The sequence below is a fragment of the Peromyscus leucopus genome, chromosome 12 (assembly GCF_004664715.2).
Source record: "Peromyscus leucopus breed LL Stock chromosome 12, UCI_PerLeu_2.1, whole genome shotgun sequence".
NCBI classification, from domain to species: Eukaryota; Metazoa; Chordata; class Mammalia; order Rodentia; family Cricetidae; genus Peromyscus; species Peromyscus leucopus.
This window is the reverse complement of record NC_051073.1, coordinates 13,733,424-13,756,661: the sequence shown is the minus strand read 5'-3', so window position 1 is coordinate 13,756,661 and position 23,238 is coordinate 13,733,424. Positions and strand designations below refer to the sequence as shown.

General features: G+C 42.1%; 3 protein-coding genes across 10 annotated transcripts in view; 2 read left to right on the top strand and 1 right to left on the bottom strand.

Moving 5' to 3' along the window:
* Positions 1–5,186, top strand: part of Jam2 (junctional adhesion molecule 2) — a 53,097-nt gene extending 47,911 nt beyond the window's left edge. The window contains exon 10 of the mRNA XM_028875980.2: positions 1,133–5,186. Within this exon, the coding sequence (XP_028731813.1) occupies positions 1,133–1,165 (33 nt within the window). The 3' untranslated portion in view covers positions 1,166–5,186. The remainder of the gene's footprint in view (positions 1–1,132) is intronic.
* A 1,993-nt stretch (positions 5,187–7,179) lies between these two features.
* Atp5pf (ATP synthase peripheral stalk subunit F6) lies at positions 7,180–15,163 on the bottom strand. 4 transcript variants are annotated; one of them, XM_028875983.2, is made up of 6 exons: positions 14,950–15,017; positions 14,144–14,214; positions 13,642–13,746; positions 11,423–11,601; positions 7,808–7,932; positions 7,180–7,307 (listed from the first exon to the last, which is right to left on the bottom strand). In XM_028875983.2, the coding sequence occupies exons 4-6, from the start codon at positions 11,584–11,586 to the stop codon at positions 7,270–7,272; spliced, it is 327 nt and encodes a 108-aa protein (XP_028731816.1). In that variant the 5' UTR covers positions 11,587–11,601; positions 13,642–13,746; positions 14,144–14,214; positions 14,950–15,017; the 3' UTR covers positions 7,180–7,269. The 4 variants fall into 4 exon arrangements, with proteins under 4 accessions (XP_028731816.1, XP_028731815.1, XP_028731814.1 ...); XM_028875982.2 differs by lacking the exon at positions 13,642–13,746; XM_028875981.1 differs by lacking the exons at positions 13,642–13,746; positions 14,144–14,214 and having other exon boundaries at positions 14,950–15,163.
* Gabpa (GA binding protein transcription factor subunit alpha) overlaps positions 15,046–23,238 on the top strand; it is a 29,971-nt gene continuing 21,778 nt past the window's right edge. For 3 of the 5 annotated variants that reach the window (XM_028875979.2, XM_028875978.2, XM_028875974.2), the window contains exons 1-3: positions 15,622–15,709; positions 17,775–17,876; positions 21,164–21,308. In XM_028875979.2, coding sequence (XP_028731812.1) covers positions 17,800–17,876; positions 21,164–21,308 — 222 coding nt within the window. In that variant the 5' untranslated portion in view covers positions 15,622–15,709; positions 17,775–17,799. Of the gene's footprint in view, positions 15,134–15,621; positions 15,710–16,560; positions 16,646–17,774; positions 17,877–21,163; positions 21,309–23,238 lie in introns of those variants that run through there. The other 2 variants (XM_028875976.2, XM_028875977.2) reach the window with 2 other exon arrangements.

Genomic DNA, 23,238 nt, shown 5'->3' with positions numbered 1-23,238 from the left:
GACTGGGACTGACATTTTTAGCTATTTTTGATAGATGAGAAAATTAAGTCACGTTCTCGCAGGCTAACCCTGGTGGAGGTAGAGATCAGGTACTCTGTGTCCTTGAAGTCTGACCCAGTAGATGGCTACTTCCATGCTGTGGTTCTAGACTTTTATTCCAAGCATTTGCAAATGTTAGGGACATAAAATAGCACCTGCTACTGCAGTGAAGGAAATTATCATCTAGTTGAGACCAGTTAGAACATCATTTGGACCTGCTGGACTACTTTTTGGCAATATAATAGAGAGGGGACAGCCAACATTCTCAGAAGCTTAAATCCTTTCCTGAGAAAAGAGGATTCTCAGAACTCCTCAGAACTCTGGGGAAGGGATTCTCAGACTTCTTCCAGCAGAACTCAGGCATCAGCACCTTAAACATTTAAGTGATTCTAGTAGACAGTAGTATATAATACCCATTTATTGCTCTGTAACTTTTTTTTCCTGTAAATTCATTTAAAATTTACTTTTGTTAGGATCTATGACAGAAGTCACTATGTTTTATAGTTTACTACCCTAACCTTTAATTAAGGAACAAATATCATGTCCTATCCTCATCTGTAATTTACAGAGAAAATATTTAAGATTGGAATAAAATAATGTCATCCTGTCAAATAATAAAAAGGGCTTTGTCTCTAAATGAAAGGGAAAGGGTCTCTCTCTCTCTCTCTCTCTCTCTCTCTCTCTTTTCTTTTCTTCTTCTTTTCTCTCTCTCTCTTTCCTCTTCCTCTCAGTTGCCCTCCTCAGCTCCCCAAGTCTGTAGTTCACTTTTGTCCTGTGGTACGTTTCCCACCTCACAGTGTTGGGCCACACTGCTCTGTTGCGCTGGGCGCTCTTGGATGAGCAGCAAGAGCGCCCTAGCACATGCCTAACAAGCCGCATTCCTCTTGCTGTAACTTCAGTCCTCGTTCTTTATTCTCAGCAAAGGTCGAGCTTCTTGGCTTCCAGCTTTTACTTAATTGTCCATAAAATTAGATTTAGTTACATATAGACTAACTGTAACTCTAAGAACCTTATAGTTTGATTGTTAAGATTTATATGAATGTTTTTATATATGAAGTAGCACATTATATTTAGGATTTTTTTTCTTTTCTAGGATTTCAAGCACACAAAATCCTTCATAATTTAAAAGAATTCCACTTTCAAGATGCACCAAAACCACAGCTGTCACACAAGTTATTAAAATATTATAAAAATCTGCTTTGTCTTACATTTGCAAAGAGATGGATGAGGAGATGACATCATAACTTTTATGACCTCTAATTCACCTGAAATTGTTATTTTAAGCAGAGTTCTTGCCATCACCTAGAGTACAATCTGGTATCTTGTGTCTGAACTAAAGAGAAGGGAAATACCTGGTAAGATTCAGAGTTTTGTGGAGTGCAAATGAATGTCAATGAACGTCTGCGTTTAGAACTTCAATGCGAAGCTAACCCACGAGGCAAGTATACACTGCAAGTGCTCTCCACGCGAGAGTGGCTTATGTGTTCCAGAAGTCCTCTGAAGGATGGAAACTCTGGTCTCAAAATTCCCACCAGAACCTTCTTCTTACCTCTAAATAACCCTGATTCCTGGGGTCCCTTGTCTCTAATGTATCCATCCTTCAGGGAAGCCCAGGGCTGGGTCTTCTGCCCAAGGATTTGCACTTTGTGTTTACTTTCACCTCTCAGAACCAAAACCAACACGAACGGGGCTGCTTGCTGCTACTTCCATCTCCTGAGACTCTTTGGAGAGCTCCGGGACCTGGACATCAGAACACACTACTAGAACCCACACAACTTCGTAGACACCTTTCTCGGCATGAGTGGTGATCTTCCATCTACCCCTAAACACAATTCTGAGCTGGGCTAGTCCCTCACTGCTGAAGATAAGGGGCTACCAATCTGCTTCTAATGGAAACTGGACATGGGGGAAGAGAAGCGTTGGCCCTATATGTAAAATGTGAACAAATGAGCTCCTTTTCACTCCCAGCTTGCTTGATACAGCAAAGGCACATGAGAAACCATGGCAGAAACAAGACAAGGGTCTAATGTTTTCTGAACTGTTTAACCATAAAGGCCAGCAGCTGATGTCAGAATATGAAGTTTCCAAGGCTCAAGAGTAAAACCAATCCTGTTTGGACTGTTTGGGACTGGTTTACCCATACTGAAAACAAAATGTAACTAGGGATGTCTAGTTCTGGCTAACAGCATGAGAAGGTCATTTGTCAGCTTTAAACATGGTTAAATTGGCGTCAAAAGAGTTTGTTCTTTCTACCCAAAAAGCAAAGCAGATTCTCGGGATTCACTGAACAAATGGAGTAGGCGGTTACCGAGTACCTATAGTGATCAGGCCACTGGGGAGTTGCCCCAGTACTGCCATACTGCTCCCCTGTAACTGTGTGGCCTTCAATCCTTCTCAGTAGACTCCTTCCTAAAGGTCTCACTTCTGTAATATGCTCTGCTCTCAAGGTCAGATTCACACTTGTCGAGCCAGCAAACTCTACAAACAACAACACAGTAGATATTTTAACTCCCATGCTTCCTATTGCGACCACTCATTTCTGTCACACAATGAGAACAGGCAAGTTAAGTGTGCCTGTTCCAAGAAAACACAGTTCACAAAACCAGTGACATAGGTGGCATTTGCCCACAGGGACAATCTCCTCATTCCTGGTAGCAAATGACAAACAGACACCTGTGGTGTATAAGAAATCAGGGTAAATGTTGCCTATGCCCTGACTCTGAGACTTGCTTTGATAGGAAGAACGCTGTCCTTCTGCAGTGCCAAGTAGACATACAATCTCAAGGATGCCTCTTCAGGCCATACACCACCATCACAAGATCAACTGCTTCAACTTCAATGACACAAATCCACAGTGTGAGAGGACAATTATGTAGTGCCTTAACTTCACTAATAGATGAAAAGCTTCCTGTCAACACACTGAAGCCTAGAGATTCCTTTTATAAGATGTAAAAATCTAACAAAGTCTGTGCCAAATACCTATTATACATTATTAACTAAAATACTGTACACAGCTAAGCAGAGATCATTGAATAAAGAATACTTTCTTCTACACAAAGGCTGTAACTGCAAACACTAATCTTCTAGTTATTAAGTCTGTCAGTGGTCACTGCCATCCAGACTTGTCCATTTGCTGTTTTCTGAGACTTGAACACTAATAGTGTATCAAAATTCAGCATTTTGGTTTAATTTTTCCACAGTGAACCTGTGATCTGGCTCTAAAAACTATGGCACAACCTTTGTTTTAGTATTGTTATTATTGCAACTAGACGCAACTTATTTTTAGTCAGGGAGGGGGTTAACTTAACTAAGTCTGAGTGTTTATTTTTCAATACAACTTTACAAAGAACTTCCTTCGTTCTACAGCTCACTTTTTGATCAAAGTCCACATTTCAAAAATAGCTTCAGGCAGCTAAACTTTTTAGCCCCATTCAACAGAGCAGAGGAAGTCGCTCATCTATTGTTCAGTAAAACCCAGGAAACCCCTCCCGCTTGCCACCTGCAGCTGTGGGGTAGCTCTTCAGGAGCTTAAGATGAGAATCTGACTTATGGCTCAGCTTGGATACCTGCCAACCTCTAAAGTCAGAGAAGAAAAAGGGAAAATACTTATTGGATGCTTTACGTATGTATGTCAGAGGTGGGGATGTGGGGGTGCAAACCTCACTCCTCAGAGGTTAGAGAGGAGCCTGTCATTTTACAGTCGACCACTTCTCAGGTTTGCAGTACTGTCCACCTGACCCACAGTTCATACTTTTTCTTCATTTTAATTCTCCAGTTCCTTATACTTTCTCTTCATCCTCAGTAACCTCTGGCTCGCCCAGCCCTCTCTGGTCCCCAAACCTATCTCTTGTCTCCTACCCATTCTCTCATGGTGGGACACATCTTCATCCACTCTGATTTTCAGATCTCTGTATCTTACAAAGTCATCTCCAAGCATACTTCATTTTGACTGATTATCAGCCCATCTCCTTTCCCGTTTCTTGCTGTTAAGGCTGTTATGGCCCTCGGCATTCTCCTTCCATTCTGTCCTGTTGTGTGCCCCATACCCCACCCCTAAGCCTCTATTTCACATCCCTTCTGCCTCCCTGGGCTCTCCTCACATCTCCTCCCACCTAGATAAACACACTCAGCAGCTAGAAGCTAGAGTCCACACAAGAACCATGACACTTGTGTTTGTGCCTAATCCTTTCCAGTTCCATCCATTTTCTAGCAATTTCATTGTTCTTCATGGCTAAATAAAATTCTGTTGTAAGTCTTGTTTTTAAATGCTGTTAGTCGTCAACATTATATGTAAATTCTAACTGCACAGCCATCCCATCCCTAAATTTCTCCATCTTTAACTTCCTCATGGTGCCATTAAAACTGGAATCTCAGGCTTTCGTCATCCTCACCTTTTCTGGGGCCTTCTCTCAAGACCCTCTTTCGGTCACTTAACGTCTCCTGCTCCAAGGCATCCATCCTTTCCTCACCCCATCTGACAGCTTGCCCACGTACTGTCATGTCTAATGACAACTCCCTTCTCTCTTCCCCTGGCTAAACACTTTTCACTCTTTCTTGATTTAATCAAGTCTACATTCCACAGCTGGGAATTAAAAGGCTCCTCCTGTCCCCTTAACACATAAGCTCTCATAATATAACCCACCTGACCAGCCACATGCGATTCTTCTTTGATTACATTATTATTCACTGATCAAACTGAACTGTTTGTCTTTACAATTTATTCTGTCCTTTTGAATACATGTATTTACAATACTTCCCTTGGAATACTAGTCCTCAGCACAAGCTATGGAAATTCTATGTACTCCTAACAGACAGGTCAAATTCAACTTGCTCTAGCTCAGCCTTCTCATTTGCTAGCTGCAAGTTTCTTCTCTGAATTCCCAAGGCATTTGATTCTTCTATTGTATTTATTCACTTCTGTGTTATAGCATAAGTAGATATGGACATGTCTGACACCTCTAGCAATCTGAAACCCAAGAAAAAGACTGACTCATGTTGTACAGGTCTTCATAAACCCCAAGGTATTGAATAGTATCTAACATTAAAACAGTTCCTAAAAATGCTGAATACTTGGGAAGCACAGAGAATGATTAAATGTAATCATCTACTTAGAATATTAATAAAACATTATATTCTGATACAACTCAGTTTGTGTTCTATGGATTATTACTACATGAATTAAGGATGGACAGAAATTAGTTTTCCCTTTTAGCAATTAGGTGTCCATATTCCCACACAGTTCTTATTTTATGTGTGTGAATAGTTGTCTACATGTATGTCTGTGCACCACATACACCATGGCTAGTGCCATCACACATCAGAAGGAATCAGAGCCCCTGGAACTGGAGTCCAGGATGGTTGTGAGCTGCTATGTGCGTGTTGGGAATTAAAACTCAAATCCTCTGGAAAAGCAGCCAGTTGTCTTAACCACTGAGGCATCTCTCCAGCCCTAGCCACACATTTCATACCTTTTTTTCATCGCTTGTTTCTTGCTCAGGAAGACTTGGAACATTTTTTAGCAGTAATAACTGGTAAAGAAACCCAAGTGAACTCTCATGTTTGTTGTTGTTACATCATTATACATTCATTTTAAATGTGTCATACTTGTACTTGACCAAATTCAAAGACAAAGACACACTATAATGTCGTTTTACTTTCTACAAAGAAAATGCTTTCAAAATAATGAAGTGTGTCAACAAAGGACCTATTTAAGACTAAAGGCAGATACTTTCTAATACTCATTTTATGATCATTTTCTGCTTTTAATGTGCTACCTGTAAATGTTCTTAGAGATATACAAAAATTGAGCATGTTTCCATGAACTGTAGTTGGATTTTTAAAGTAAACTACTGCTACTCAATTTCTTTTGTTTTGAGACAGGGTCTCGATATGTAACCCAGGCTGGCCTTGAACTCCCAATCTTCCTGTCTTTATTACTTAATTATTATGATTATAGGAACGTGCTATTATCCCCATTTTATTAATTTGTAAACTGACTTTTCCTTCTAAAAAGTATTTAACTACTGTTGAATTCCCTGAAGTAACTGAAGATGCAGAAACTTACCTTTCTAGCTTTTAGGACAATACAGAGCAGAGGGAATAAAAGGTTTATTCATAAAGACATACTTATGTAACAGGGCTACAGGAATGCTCTGCTGCTCAGAGACTAAAAGGGTTGTACTTTCTACTGAAAATGATGACTGCATGGAGTATGCCTACCCCTTAGTGCTATCTCGAGATTTCTAGTCCCCACTCCTGCATCCATGTAAGCTTAAGTGTGTAGGGATGTATTAGTGATGAGAATGAATGAGAAGGGACAGGCATAGAAACAGGATGACTTGGTCAGAAACCATCAAAGTTATGAGGAATCTTATTCTCCAATTTGCCCCCAAGGTAGTTAAAGGTTTAATAAACCCAGATCCTGGCATGGCAGAGACACTGTCAGATATACGGTGACGAGGCTATTTCCCTTTAAAAGGCTAACTTCCTGGAGCTCCACCTACAGTTGCTGAAACTTCGATGTAAAGTTCCTGATCTGCAACATATCCCCAGGTAATAACAGTTATATCTTTGAGAGCCTTTTGTTCCAAGCTACCTTCGCTCCTGAATCCATACATACCATAACCTGAAGGCAAAAAATGAGCGGAAAATGGTTAAGACACAACAGACATTTCTGTGCATATTAAGTTACAGAGTTTACTAAGAAAGCCATGGCAAAGATGTAGAACCACTGCTTCAAAAAGGTAAATATATGTAGGTGCACGCCTTTAATCTCAGCACTTGGGAGGCAGAGGCAGGCAGATCTATGTGAGTTTGAGGCTAGCCTTGTCTACAAAGTGAGATCCAGGACAGCCAGGGTTACACAAGGAAACCTATCTTGAAACATACATCCACCATCCAAAAGGTAAATACAACATCCTTCCCTTCACAGCAAACATTCCCTTAGGTGATGGGCTCCACTATTAGAGGACAGCACTGTACACTGGGAAGAGTCTAGCAGGGATAAGGCAATTTTACCCAACTTATCCAAAATCTCCATCTGCTTCATTCTAATAAAATGAAACGATTTAGAAACAACCCAGAGACAAGTCAATGCCAGACATATACTCCATATCACCAAAGAATTTAAAGGACATTTGATAACTGGTAAATGAATGTTTATTTGAATTTTTTTTAATTAGACGTACAACTAATTCATGACAAATTACCAGATGAATTTTATCATATTCTTCAGGACTGGGGTTTTTCGATGACTTCAAATTTGGGATCTAAAAAGAAGGAAAAGTTTCAGGCTTAGCCATGCAACAAAAACAAGATTCGCTACAATGCTTGAATTTTCTTAGATTTTTTTTTTAAGAAAATATCTGTTTTTAAACATGTATACAAAAATATAACAACCGTCAACCTTTCAACAGCTTCTGTGAATAGGGATCTCTATTAGCCTATGCTGCATAAATAGTGTTGTGTGACTAGGCCAACCAAATGAGAAAGCTATCATAATCCACGTGCTCTCCTACACTGAAGTAAAACAGTGACCCAAAGGCTTCCTTTTGAACACATCACGGTTATAGGAACTCCACATGTAACTTATTTAAACTTCCAAACAATCCAAAAAATTCTCCTGGATGAAGTACAGCTCCGTGAGAGCATTTGCATAACAGAGGCAAGGTACTAGGTCTGAGCCTCACATGAACACCCCAAAAGAAAATGTACGTGAATATTCTCTGCCTACAATAATCCCCCAAATTTAATTTGTGATTAGACTGACCTTGAAATTTGAAGGTAGGAAACGTATTCATGTCCCCTCCACCATACATTTGTTTAAGCTTATAAAGCTCTTTGTCCAGCTCTTGCTGATACTCTGGGCCAGTATCAACAGGTCCTCCAGATGTCCTATTGGACAAATGAACAAAGAAAGCTGACTTTATGAACTAATTAAAAAAAAACAAAACAAAACTGAAATTATACTTTATCATTAAATTTTAAGAGATTTTAAAGGTACCTATGGGGTAAAAAGAAAACTCTTTAGGATTTGAGTTAATTCAAATTTGTTTCAGAATAGGTTTTAGAGATGAGGCAACTTCAAACAAATCTCTAACACTCAAGGTTTGTTAGCATCAAAGATACTTACTAATCAGACCCTCTCAGGATCTGAGTTGCAGTATATGGAAAATGATGCAGTCCAGATAAAAAAAGAAGAAACCCAAACCAGTAAAACAAGAAATCCCAGCAAAACCCAGCCCATCAGAGACCTGAACTGTTAAGCCTGGGAGCTGCTAAATAATAAACTGGTAAAGGGGCCAGGGAGACGGCTCAGCAGTTTGGAACATGTGCTGCTCTTGCACAGTACTCAGGTTCATTGCTCATTACCCACCAGTGGCTCCCGAGTTAACCAGTTCACCATTAACACCAGTTCTAGGGGGCCGAACACTCCCTTCTGACCTCCATGGGCACCAGGTACACAAGCTGTGCACATACATATACATATATGCAAAACACTCATACATATTAATGAGAAATAACAACAAGCCAGGCGGTGGTGGCGCACGCCTTTAATCCCATCACTCGGGAGGCAGAGCCAGGCGGATCTCTGTGAGTTCGAGGCCAGCCTGGGCTACCAAGTGAGCTCCAGGAAAGGCGCAAAGCTACACAGAGAAACCCTGTCTCGAAAAACCAAAAAAAAAAAAAAAAAAGGAAGAGAGAAATAACAACAACTAAGTTATTACAAACAGATGGGTCTTTCAAATACCCAAGGTCTGTATGTTGTACGCATGTATGGAGGCCAGGGCCAATGATGACATCTAGTCACTTCCTCTACATCTTTCTCTCTCCATTTTGATTTTGGAGACAGGATTGCCCACTGAACCCTAGTTCATGAATAGGCTAAACTGGCTGGCCAGCAAGACCCCAAGGATGTCCTGTCTCTATCTACTAATGTTAGATTAAAGGCAAATGCTGCTGTGGCTACAGCATCAGGCTTTTTACATTAGTGCTAGGGATCCAAACTCTGGAACCCCTTTATTATGCAAGAACTTTACCAACTGAACCACCTTCCCAGTCCTCAAGACTTTTATTGACTGCATGGTTAGTTACCATTAGAGATCCAAAATAATTACCTGGCATTTAAACTTCAATCAAGTGGGTCCAACCTTTAACATTTGCCTTAGTTAGGGTTACTATTGTTATGATGAAACATCACTACCAAAGCAACTTGGGGAGGTAAAGCTTATGCTTCCATATCACTGCTTATCATCAAAGAAAGTAAGAACAGGGACTCCAGTAGGCAGGAACCTAGAGATGGGAGCTGGTGCAGAGGCCACATATGGAAGGGTGCTGCTTACTGGCTTATTCCACATGGCTAGTTCAGACTGCTTTCTTATAGACCACAGGACTTCCAGCGCTTGGTGGCCCCACCCACAATGGTGTGGACCCTTCCACATCAATCACCAATTAAGAAAATGCCCTACAAGTTTGCCTATGGTCCTGTCTTAGGGAGACAATTTCTCAGTTGAAGCTCCCTCATCTGATACCTCTAGCTTAGGTCAAGTTGACATAAAACCAAAAAGCATAACACTTTAATTTGACACTCACCTACAAAGCTCATGCTTGAGATTGTGCATATCCCCCTATGCCCTGTACCTCTGGGATCAAAAGTGTGTAATTCTCCAAATTTCATGCTTTCTAGTTTTCACACTTTAATCTGACATCATTTTTCCATCCTAAAAGATATAACCTTCCTATTCCTATTTACCTATCTAGTCTTTAAAACTATTATTCTTAACCTGGTATAGTACTCGGTGTGTCTTCCAGTTGGTTGAAAATAAGCTATAAGTAAAATCATGAGTAAATTCTTTCCTTTCCTTTTCTTTTCACACTGGGAAGATGATTTACAGATGCCCAGGAGACACTCAAAAGAGTAGAATGATCCCAAGCACTGCCTTCAAAGCCCTAATGTGAACTTTTCCAAAATACCTTTCAAAAATGTCTCCAGCTGGGAAGTGTTTCCTTTCAAATCTCCAAACACTAGGAACCACCTAGTATCTAACCATTTACGTATACTTGTTTGTTTATAAGCTTTCTACTTCCATCAGGTTTTAAGAATCTGCTCCGGACTCCGGTCCTGTGTCGCTCCCGTCTTTTCCTTTTTGCCGGGTGGTGGTGGTGCACGCCTTTAATCAGAGGCAGAGCCAGGTGGATCTCTGTGAGTTCGAGGCCAGCCTGGGCTACCAAGTGAGCTCCAGGAAAGACGAAAAGCTACACAGAGAAATCCTGTCTCGAAAAAAAAACCAAAAAAAAAAAAAAAAAAAAAAAAAAAGAATCTGCATGTTATAAAAACATGGCCCATATCATTTAGCCCTCATTGTGGTGATATTGTGTTCCCCAAAATATTGTGCACCCTAATAAACTTATCTGGGGTCAGAAAACAGAACAGCTACTAGATATAGAGGCCAGAAAATGGTGGCACACATGCTTTTAATCCTATCACTTGGGAGGCAGAGATCCATCCAGATCTCCGTGAGTTTAAAGCCTGACTCACGCCTTTAATCTCAGGAAGTGATGGCAGAAAGCAGAAAGGTATTTCAGGTGTGAGGACCAGGAACTAGAAGCATTTGGCTGGTTAAGTTTTTAGGCTTTTGAGCAGCACAGTTCAGCTGAGAGGTATCCAGTCTGAGGAAACAGGATCAGCTGAGGAATTGGCAAGGTGAGGTGGCTGTGGCTTGTTTTGTTTCTCTGATCTTCCAGCATTCACTCCAATAACTGGCCTTGGGTTTGGTTTTATTAATAATACTCTTTAAGGATTCATGCTACACCTCATGTTCTTTATAAATGACAGAAGACTAAAGAAAAGAATTATACATTCCTGTGTATCATTTTCCTAAGATTTAGGGGTTGAACCAAATGATGGAAAAATTGGACATTCATCTCAAATGTGTGCTTTGCAATCATGTTTTTCCAAGTCTTACTTTAAGCCATTTTGAGTGTTTTGTCATTTCCAGGGATATATCACCATGAAAACATCCTTAAGGAGAAAAATGCTGTTTACGTACATCCCCAAATCACGTCACAGAAAAAGCCAAAATTGAGAGTTGGAATACACTGATTGTATGTTTTGCCCAATCATTCTTAGTTCTATGATGTTAAGCTAATCAATGTCTCTGGGACTCAATTTTCTTAGATAGCTACTAAATAATTTCAAGATGCTGTGCACTTCTGTGACTTATTTCTTTGTAATGACATTATTGTGTCTATGCTTCAAATGACAACAGATTTACTGGAACTGTCCTTGGAGCCTTTATAAAGAAGATAGTTAGGACTTACATCTTGAAATTTGCATACTTTGAATATTTATAGTCACAGTGTTCTTGATCATCTCCCCACTTACTGTCGCTTTGCCTTGTACTCCCTTATCTTGTCCACGAAGAGTTTCTGTATAGGATCAAGTTCCTTATTAAACACCACCGCTGTCACACCAATGTTCCTCCTCAGATGCACAGAGACTGCCGAGCGAAGGACAGAGGAGAACCTGAAGAGCCTCTGGAGAATCATGGTGAGCCTCTGGTACTGGACAAGCATCAGAAGGTTATACACTTTTCATAAAACACCCCAAATGCATCAATTAAGTTACAGAACTACATTGCACCAGAACTCAGGCTACATCTGGTCACTCACAGGCATATGTAATGACCCTTCCATTACAAAACCTTTGCTTTTTACCAAAAGGTTCTGGGACATAGGAGCAGCTGTGAGTTCTCGTAGGGTTACAGCAGAAAGAAAGCATCAAGTCTGGGATGATGCTTTTTTCTCCCATGAACTTGGACCTAAGGAAAGAGTGAGGTGAGGCTCTCAAGAACATTACTTGTCTCCAGCAGGAAAAGACACTTTGCTCATAATGTGCCAGTTTCCATGACCCCTCAGAGGGCCAACGGGCGGTGGACAAAGAGAGTAAAGACAGTTGTCTTAGCCAGGAACGAGAGGCTGGAAAGTTCCACTTCACAGACCCACAGGAAGGAAAAGAGCTTTGCCTGCTAACAGCGCAGGATCCTATCCACTTAACACCCTAACAACCAAATCAGCTTCCAACAGAAACAGTAAAGGAAAACAACCACCCCAAGTGAGCCCTGCAGTAACAGATCAGATGATAGAAGCTCATCAGAGAGTTTGCACAAGGTCAAAGTCAAAAGTTTAAAAATCAGAGCTTAGCCTTTCAAGTCCTTAGACCTCCTGAAGATAAAACAAAGTAATTTTCTAGCTAAAAATGTTGATAGATACATTAAAGGACAGGATAATTCTTGTTGAGACCTGAGTTAATGATTTACAACTCAAATGCAAAAATATTCCTAATTACAACAAATACACTCAAGTAGGAACTCCATAAGGAAGAGACAGGGAACCTGAAATTTAGCAGAAGAAAAATTTCTCCAGATCTAGACTTAGCTTATAAAGGGAAAGAGATCAAACCCTAGTGAAATGGCAATAGAAGGACCACATTTCAACAGACGGGGGATAGGTTTGTAACATTTCTTTAGACCCTGGGAAATAAAACCTGCCCTCTCCCACCTCACATCTGTTTAATAATCATTGTGCTACAGTCTGCTGTCTCACAGTTAATGCTTCTCAAACTGTCAGTGACAAAGGGTCACTCAACCCGAGGAAAACCGGCTCCCATCCAGATTTTATCTGTATCCGGCTGCTGAAACCTGACTTCTACTGAACTGTGAGGACCCATGGCAGTGGGCACACTGCTACTAGTGTATATTAGTGGGGAAACGAGGAACAAAGATTTAACAACCTTTACAGCAATTTGACAAATTAATTTGTCCCTTGAATCTGGTGAGGACAGTTACAAAAGTGGTGGTAGATGGGTAGCATTTGATCCCCAGAATCTGCGCGTTCTGTTTCCTTTTGGTTGTCTCTAAAGTCAGGATTGGCAGCAAGCTTATAACGCCAGCACTGGGGAGGCAGAGACGGGCAGATGTTTGGACTCAGTTGATAACCCAGTCTTCCTGGCAAGATCTTGGACACTGACTGACCTTGTCTCAAAAACCAACATGCATAGTACCTGGAGACTAACAGCTGAGGCTGACCTCTGCCTGCCCGAGAAACACGTACAGAAGTGCCCACATACACCTACATAAATACACAGATGCACACAGATAGACAGACAGACAGATAGAATTACATAGAGGGGTTGGAGTAGCCCTTTATCACTGAAAGTTTGAGAATCATTAACTACAAGCCAGCAGAATGGCACAATGGTTACTAAACCTATGTGAAGGGAGTAATTTTATCTCCCAGGGCACATTTGTTGTCTCAAGACAATTTTAGTTGTCCCGAATAGGTTAAATGCAAGTGTCTTGTCATGGGTGGGGATCGGCCACACTTCTATACCCCTACAACATGAAAAGTAACAACCCTCCTACTCTCACTTCAAAAAGTTAGGCACTCTAAAGTGTCAATCAATAATACCAACTTCAACAAAGCCTCGAATAACATTTAGTACTGCTCAAAGAAATCAAACAAGCAGAGGGGTATCATTCACCGACCACGATGAAAACATTTGAAGAAATTAAAGTCTTGATTAACGTGTCACTCATAACCTACCAGAGAATTATACAGGTGAAAGGGCTACAAGCAAACAAATAAACAGAAGGTCCTTATATCAGGAAAGTATCACCCAACTCAATGTCTGTCCTCCGCTCTGGAAATCTAGGAACACGTAACATACATCAGTAAGGGTAACAACACTTGTTTAGCCCTAGAAATTTTGAAAAATACATTGCCCACTTAAGGAAATACCCTTTAAAGAGTTAGGGGAAGGTGGTCTTAGTCTTGCTTTCAGTTGATAAAAACTATATCTAAGGAAGGTTATTGTTTAAACGTTCTACAGTCAACCTGCTCTCAAGCTGACTTTAAAGAATGTCATTTCTTCTACAAAAATAGGCAAAAAAAGTTCCAGTTTTCAATCATGTATCATCAAAGTACTGATTGTCAATTCACATTTGTAATTTTACCCTATTTCCTGAGCCCCAAACATACATGTATGTGTTTATCTGCCTCCTAAATCTGACACAACCATCCAAAACATGAACACATAGTCTCTTACCAAAACTACTTGTTGCTTCTCCTTTACTGCCTTCCACTTTTTCAGATTCAACAGTGAATATGGACTGTTCACTAGCACACAGAAGAAAATGTCACTTGAAGTGTATAAAACATCTGTGACAAATTCTGTATTGATGTACTATCAGGAGCTAGCTAGTCTGTGAGGGGTCCAACATTAAAATATCGGGGAAAGCATCGGGGGGCGGGGGGAAATCAACGTTCAAACCCAGAGGCGTAGCCTTGGGAAGGAGCATGGCTCTCCTATTTATAGCGATGACGGACCAGCCCAGCCAAAAGCTCGTCGTTTGCTGCCTGTTAGTATGTAATCATAAATCAACCCATCGTTTCTAAAGTCAACCCGTAAAGCTGTTTTAAACACCATCGTGTCTAGACTAGATGCAAACTTTGGGGAATGCAAACTAGTGCCCCCTCCTTTTTTTTTTCCGTCTTAAGGGGCTCGACAGCGCGCTCCTGCATAATTCCCGAGCTTCTCGCTCGTGCCTCGACCTCGGGCTGCCCCAAGCGGGCTGCAGACCCACCACCCCCGCCCTTCCGCCTTCCGTGCGGGGCTGCTCTGCTCTCCAAGGGGGCATCGACGGTCTTTCTGGTGTCTCGGGCACAGTTCGATACCCAGCACGGCCGGAGGTCACCCGTGACCTCAGGCCGGGCCGGGCAGGTGCCAAGGACGCGGGGCTCACTCGCTCGCTCCGACTAGAGCAGAGGTGATGGGCAGCCCTTGGCTGGTGAAGAAACCCAGCACGGCAGTCCCCAGAGGCCCCAGCGCGCCCAGTCACCCTCCCAAGTCACCTTGCCCTGAGTCCCCGAGCTGCCAGAGCCGCCGCCGCCGCCGCCACCGTTCGACTTCCGGCCCTGGCTCCGCCTACACACGCCTACCCGCCACCGCAGTGCATTGTGGGCCGCCGCCTCAAGTCGTTCGACGCTCACCGGACAGGAAGCGCCTCGGAGACAGTCTGCGACCGGACGCCTCTAGGTGAGACAGACGCCAACCAGGAGGAGGAAGTGGAGGGCAAGTGCTTCCGGGTCCCCCTCGCTGAGACTCCGCCATCTTATCTTCCCTTCCCTTAACTTCACCCCTTTTCCGCCCCCTCCCCCTACCACCACCTCTTGGAAACAGTGCCCTGTACGCATGCGTACTTGGTCCTCTCTGCTCGTTCAGGCTCCCTTCGGAGTCGGCGTCTTGTTCCGTGGGGTTGGGGGAGGTGGCTGCAGTGTGGGAGGGAGGCGGGCGGGGGGAGAAAAAGCGAGCGCGTAACACCGAGCGGCCAGGGGCGTTTGTGCCTCGCGAGCCTCCGTGGCCGGCGGCGTCCGTGCCGCGCAGCCTGCTGGGAGTTGTAGTTCCAGGCCCAGGGGTGCCTGGGAGGCGGGAGAGGGGCCGGGGTTCCTTAGCGCCGATTCCGCGGGAAGGGCCCCGGGGCCTCACTCAGCGAGTGGCGGGCGCGGCGCGGCTTGACCCGGAGCGTCGCTGCACGTGGAGCCCGCGCCGCCGCCGTTCCCAGCCGGCTCTGGAGCGCGGCCGAGGGGGCCACGGGGGCGGATTCCGGAGCTGGTGAGTGCGGCGGCCCGCGGGGGCCGGCGGGGAGCGCGGTGGCCCCGCGCGGCCGGCCTGGTTCCGGGGCTTTTTCCCTCCCCTTCGCCGCGGCCCCCCCGCGGCCGCCTCTGTGTTTTGTTTCCGCTGGTCCCCGGCGTTTGTGACTCCCATTTCCGTTCGTGGAGACTTGAGGGAGCCGGCTGGGGAGGGGCGGGAGAGGCTGTGCGGGGAGCCGAGGGGAGGGGCGCGGGGAGCGGCGTGGTCCGGGGCCGGCGCGGCGGAACGCTCGGGGCGCGCTTGGGCGCCGGGGCGCGGTGCGGGCTCCGCGCGCTGGCTGCTGGCTGGGCGGCGGCCCGGCGCTCCCGGGTCTCCCTGGAAGGGGCCAGACCAGCCTGTCACCCGACTCGGCGACCCCCGCACCCCACCACATCCAGATGCCCCTCGGGGACGGTCTCAGAATTGCACACTATAATCTTTCTGACGACTTCCAGTTCCTCTTACGAAGAAGTCAGTGAGGGTTAACGTAGTTGGCCAGCTTTTGTTTGTTTATTTGTCGTTGGCGTAGTGCAACGACGATGGAGTTCAGGGATTCCACCCTAGGGTTAACAGCATGGGGAAGGGTGCCAGTTCGCCGTTTCAAGAGGCCGAGTAGTCGTTTGAAAATAATAGATCCATATAGGTAGGGCCAGTGACATGGCCCGACAGGTAAAGCCACTTGCTGCCAAGCAAGCCTGATTACCCGAGTTCAGCCCCTGGAACTCCAGTGGCAGAGAGAACTGACTACCACAAGCTGCCCTCTGACCTCCACACACGTGCACCTACAGACATACTTCACTCTCTCGCTCTGGCTGCCCCGAGATTCCCTGTGTAGACCGGGCCGCCTAGAATGCAGAGGTCTGTGTGCCTCTGCTTTCTGAGCCCTGGCATTAAAGGAGTGTACCACCACGCCTAGCAGTAAGTAAATGCAATTTTTAAAAAAACCAATAGGTAGTTTGGACTAATGATAGGTCTGAGTGCTGGCAAGAGGAAATGATTGCAACAGATTCACCATCGTCACGTTCTTAGATACCACACAGTCGTCTTTAACTCCACAAGATACTGGCCACCACTTTAGTGCTTTTTTTTTTTTTTTTTTCCCCTTATTTGTATGCAGACCCGGGTGCCAAGTGGACTGAAGTCCATTTTTACCTGTACTGCAAGTACAGAAGTGTATCTTGGGTACATGGTCATGAAGTAGTGAATTAAGTACTGAGATGTTGAGTTGGAAGAGTCAGGAGAGCAGATACAGGCCAACGACTGAATTAACACCGGTCACGGGAGTCTTCTGGCAACTAAAACAACCTTAAATCTACAGGACTGAAAAGAAAAATGGTAGTTTTGAAAACTTGTATGCCCTTCACCTGAAGAAGGGTCTTCAATTTTTAACTTTTAATCAGATTTTAGTTTTTGCTCTTTACACATACAACACAGATGTACATGCTGTCTGTTTTCCTAATGATGATTGCATTTTCTAGGAAATGCGCAATACAACGTGAATGAATTTCGTTTTGGAATGATTTGTACCTGTGCATTTCTTTATACCCTGAATTATTTTAGTTTGCTTTAGTATGAATTTCCTGTTTCTGTGCTGAGCTTTGCCAACTTTGGGAGTTTGTCCCAGGTTAATTAACTGAGCATTTGGTCTTTCCACTTCATAGTCACTTAAACAAGAATATTAATCTTTATGTAATCAGACCAGATATTTAGCTAGACAGTTGTAATCAATCTCCGTGTTAAGCTTTAGGTTCGAATCTAAGTTGCTTTAATATAGTTGCTCCAACTTTGATTTGCTTTTGTAGTGTCTTGAATTAACTTACTTAGACTGGGCCAACAAGTTCCAGTAAACAAAGGAATGGAATCGCCATATCAGGCTAATAAATGGCAGTTTAAACAAAAACTAGTTTATAGATGTGGTATATGAGCTTTCACATATATAAAGAGCACCTCTTCTCCCTCGGCTTTAATTCAGATTGGGTCTTTTTCTTGCATATCATTTTTGCTTATACAGATGATGTTTAAAAACCTTGACATTGAACTCTTCCAGGACTGAACATTGAAAGACTTCAGCCATGACTAAGAGAGAAGCAGAAGAGCTGATAGAGATTGAGATCGATGGAACTGAGAAGCCAGAGTGCACAGAAGAAAGGTTGGCGGTTCTAAATTGACCAGTTTTTACTATTACTGGTATTCCAGGTCACAGTCAAGGACCAGGCCAATGTGTTTAGTTTTGTCCCCCACCCCCCACCCCTGACTTAATAGGTCTGTAGCTCAGAGAGAAAGGCCTTTCTGAAATATAAGCAGTAGTACTGGGCACACAGTTAGAATAGCCTGTCCCCACCCCCATCTAAAAGGCATTTCACTTATTTTTTTTATTTACTAAGTGCTGATCACTTTTATTTCAAAGACAGTTTAATTCAACCTGAATTTAACAATAGTTATGAATGACTGCTGTACATTAGTAACTTGGGAGTAAAACAAGACAGTTCCAGATGTCCTTATAAAAGTCAACGAACACCTGCGTCCACAGTACTGAGCACACAGGAGAAGTGCTGCTTCTTGGAATGACGGTGGAGCCTTACTGGAAAGGGGGTGGTGATGAATGCCAAGTCAAGGGAGAGATTCTGATGGAAACAGACTTGGAAAAAGTCAGTAAGGAGGTTGTGGAGATAGTAGCGAAGGTGCTATTGTACTCTGAAGCTGGAGACAAGCTAATCTACTGAAGCTAATGGGACTGAAAGGTCCTGGGGACTTCTACAGAGTAGCAAAAGACAGGCTGGGATGATGTAGATCTGGAGGATGCTGAGTTAAGAAGACAGCTAAAATTTAAACTTCAGTGCTAAAGAGAGCTTTGGATTGTTTGTTCTTTTCTGCAGCACAAGAGTAGAATGCCTGGGATCAGCTAAGCTGGGAGGGTTTGACCTGAGTACTTTTAGAGCTTCTAGTTGAGTTGTCAGTGTGGTCTGCAGTCACCTAAGAGTAGTCTGGAGCTATAGTATCTACCCCAAAGATCACTCGTGATCTTGTTGGCAGGGAACCTCAGTGTGTCCAGTGAGCCTTTCTCGAGGGCGTTTCAGTTACTCTGAGAAGGTGCCAAGAGAGAAGCCATGGTGCCTTTCAGTAACTCAGCCTAAGAAACCTTGTAGCATTTGGTCACACAGCTCAACCCTTGTTCAGGTTGGGAAGGAGCTGCAGAACTGGAGTCTAGCATATCTATTTATTTTTATGCACACAAATACTCCTAAATGCTCTGTAGAGCCTAAAGTGTTTATCACAGGCCCTTTTCAGGTGTCTGGATGGGAGATTAGCTGTTAACATGTGGCTCAGTGTAAAGGAGGCCACAGTTTGTTATGTTGCAAGATATGAGAAACAGTAATGTGAGATCATCCACATTCCTTCAAAAGAAACTACTGATTAAGATTTTTAGATTTCCCAAGGTTTATAACTTTGCAACAAGAAACTTTGAAAATCTTACTTAATACTTGTTATTCATAGAAGTGAAATTTTAGAATCTGTTCTAAGGTAGCATTTGGATCTTTTAAAAATCAATATTACTAAAAAGGATAGGCTTCAGTGCTTAACAGCCAAAAAAATATGCTGAAAGTGCTCACTTTCAAAAAAACCAAAACATTCTTTATATTAACCAAGAATAATAATACACTATTATTTTAAAATAATACTGTTTTTATTCATGAGTGTTCTGTTTTATAAATTTTAAACATTTTAAGAAATGTGTTGTATATATTCACTAAATATATATATATATATATATATATATATCATTATACTTGGAAAATATGTAAAAATAAAATGACATTGTGTATGTGTGCACACTCATGCACTTACACATGTTTGTGTGTGTTGAATGTGGATGCCTGTAGGCCATAGCATGCATGAGGAGGTCAGAGGTCAGCATCAGGTGTTCATCCTCACTATCCAGCTTGTTTAGACAGATCTCGTGTTTACCACTGCATAGGCCAACCCAGCTGGCCTGTGAGCCTAGGATTTTTGCTGCCTTGTCTCCCATCTTACTGTAGGAGCACTGGTGAGATGTGTACTACCACACCTGCCTTTACCTGGGTTCAGAGGATCCAAACTCTGATCCTCAACATGTACAGCAAGTGTTATCCTACTGAGCCATTTCCCTAGTCACTCACTCATGTGTTATTTTATTAGAAAATTTTATTTTTAATTATGTGTATTTCAGTTATATGTCTGAGTGTGAGTATATGCAGGTGAGTTTAGGTACTAGCAGAGGCAAAAGCATCAGATCACCATGCAACTGGAGTTTTAGATGGGTGTGAGCCACATGATGTAGGTACTCAGAACCAATTCATGTCCGTCCTTCCGTCCGACAGTCAGTCCCCATGTGCGCCCCCCCCACTGAGGTATTTTACTGACTCCCACTTCATACTTATTTTAATAACTATGAAGAGATTTAAGTCATATTTAAAGTTTAAATGTGTTTGAAACTTAATTTAGTAAATGCTATTTCCTCAGTCTTCTCTTTGCCCCCCTGTAAGCATTTACAAGAGATATGTACAGTTACTTATCAAGGCTTTTAACCTATTTGAAATGTGAAATAACAGTGCAAAAGAGCTCTAAGTAAGTTTTAAGGGGCAAATTATATTGCACCATCACAAGCCTTTACTCCCAGCACTCAGGAGACAGAGGCAGGTAGTTTCTGAATTCCAGGCCAGCTTGGTCTATGTAGTGAGTTCCAGGACAGCCAAGACTATTCAGATAAACCTCTCAAAAACCTAATAATTGGTTAGTATTCAAATTAAATCGGAAATATTTATATTGTTATGCCTTATCAATTTATATTTACTGGATTATATTGGTAAGGAAATTGATTAGTAGAAATGATGAACAAAATTTTGGTTTTGATTTTTGTTTTGAGTTTTGAGATAGGGGCTCATAGAGCCCAGGCTGGTTTATATTTCTCTATGGACCTGAGGATGGAGGATGACCTTGAACTGATGCTCCTGTGTCTACTTCCCAAGTGCTATGGTTACAGGCTTGTGCCAAAATCTCAACAAGTTTTACAGATTTTAAAGGACACAGTGTATCACCATGGTTCTGGGCCTTAAATTCTTGAAAATAACTTGAGAGGTAATATAAAGGCACACATTTCCCCTTCTATAATATACATCTGCACTTACTTATGTACTGGTGCATGCATTTATGCACATAACTAAGCATGTTTTTAAGAGTGTTTAAGTTTCAGATTAGCTATGGAATTTAGCACTCATATTGACAACATTAGTCCTGAGTCTAACAGCATCAAAGAGGAAATTAGTGCAGAACATAGAAGGAAAGAAAAGAGTTTCAAAGACCGTGTATGGTTTTGGTACTAATTTTGTTTTGAGCACAGTGTTATCTTTATATCAGGATAACATGTGATTATTAACCTTTTTCTCCATTAACTTTTAGCATTGTGGAACAGACCTACACACCGGCTGAATGTGTAAGCCAGGCAATAGACATCAATGAACCAATAGGCAATTTAAAGAAACTCCTAGAACCAAGACTGCAGTGTTCTTTGGATGCTCATGAAATTTGCCTGCAAGATATTCAGGTAAGGTTTGTCTCTGTAAATATCTATAAATATATCTGATATAAAATTTGAGCACTTAGAAATGAAAATTCTACCAGGCGGTGGTGGCGCATGCCTTTAATCCCACCACTTGGGAGGCAGAGCCAGGAGGATCTCTGTGAGTTGGAGGCCAGCCTGGGCTACAGAGTGAGTTCCAGGAAAGGCGCAAAGCTACATAGAGAAACCCTGTCTTGAAAAGAAAAAAAAAAGAAAGGAAAGAAAAAAAAAATGAAAATTCTTTCAGCAAATTTTCTGTATCTAAAACTTAAAGATTGAGTAATAAAATTGAATATGAAAGTCAAATTAACAATAGAGTCGTGGGAAGCATTAAGAAGTGAGACTGAAGAAGTTTGTGCTGGCTGACTTAACTTACTTAATAGGAGTTTTCTCACCTTTAGAATGAGGGCCATTGACGGAATGGTTTGTATTGCCTTTGCATTTTCTATGGCAGTAAATTGGAAATATTTCCCATTGTAGTAGTATAGTATGTTTGAAGCATCCTCACATACTTAGTTTACCTTTTTTTCCAGGTGATATTACTTTAATGTATAAGAAGTAGTAAGTGAGTAAGATTGCTGAAGTAGTTTTCCATGACTTTACTTTTTTTTTTTTTTTTTTTTGGTTTTTCGAGACAGGGTTTCTCTATGTAGCTTTGCGCCTTTCCTGGAACTCACTCTATAGCCCAGGTTGGCCTCAGACTCACAGAGATCCGCCTGCCTCTGCCTCCCGAGTACTGGGATTAAAGGCATGTGCCATCAACGCCCGGCCGCTTTATTCTTTACTGTCTGTAATCTTCATGCCTGTCTTGTGATGCCATTTTTCCATGTATTACAGAACTTTGCCTTAGTATTTTAAAAAATCGAGTCCTCTGCAGTTAATACTAAATAATATTCTGTTACAAAGTAAATTGAAATATGCATTAGTTGCTATTAACCATATTTTAAGTCTTTTTCCTTTAATATACATATAATAAATGTTAATGGTGATTGGATATTGTCTTCTAAAATTAGAGACTATGGTTGTATCTACATGTTAAATTTTCTTCTTAGTAGTAAGAAGATAAATTAATAAGGTATTTTGAAAGCAGTTGATATTCAGTATCTTATTAGAAGTGTAAAGTGCCCAACAGTTCTACTTCAAAGAATTGTTCCTACATAATGCTCACCTGCATAATAGTATATTTATAAATATCCTAAAAGTAAATCTATTAAAACAGAATATTCAATACATAAATGCAGGATTCAAAATAGTCACTAAAAGTAGTGAGCTAGAGCTATAAGGAGAGAGCACATTGAGCTAAACACTTGCAAAATACTTTCAAAGGATCCCATTTAATTGTATCAGTCATCAAAAACCACCATGTTATTATTTCTCTTCTGCAATGATAGATAGAATACCTGGCCTCGTAATGAAATATGACCTACAATGTACCTATTCTATCATAGTTTATTAGTAAGCATGGAAGTATGTGTAAATCGTGATATCATTAACTTGAGAGCTATGCTTCGGTATATGGGCATTTCACATCCCTCTTAGCACCTCTCCTCAGCTGAACAAAGAATGTGAGCATGGCAGCTTCTGTTTCCCATGTCAGTGCAAGCATGCATTTGACATTAGTACCTGCTCTTCTGGGAATGCCTTGGCATCGTCAGATAAATGCCAACTTGAAAGCAGCTGGAGCAATCACTGAGTTGTACTTCTTTGAAGAATATCTTACACATTCAACCATGCTGGAGTCTTGTCCTTATATGTCCTAGTCTTAGTATGCTGTCATTCGTATTCAGGATCTGAGATCTAACTTTTCAATGGGTAATGCTAGTGTCCTCTTGACCTGGAGGAAAGGCTTGATGTTCAGAGAATGTTTAAATGCCAAGCAAAGACTTACATTAAGGAGTAGAAACTGCCACATTTA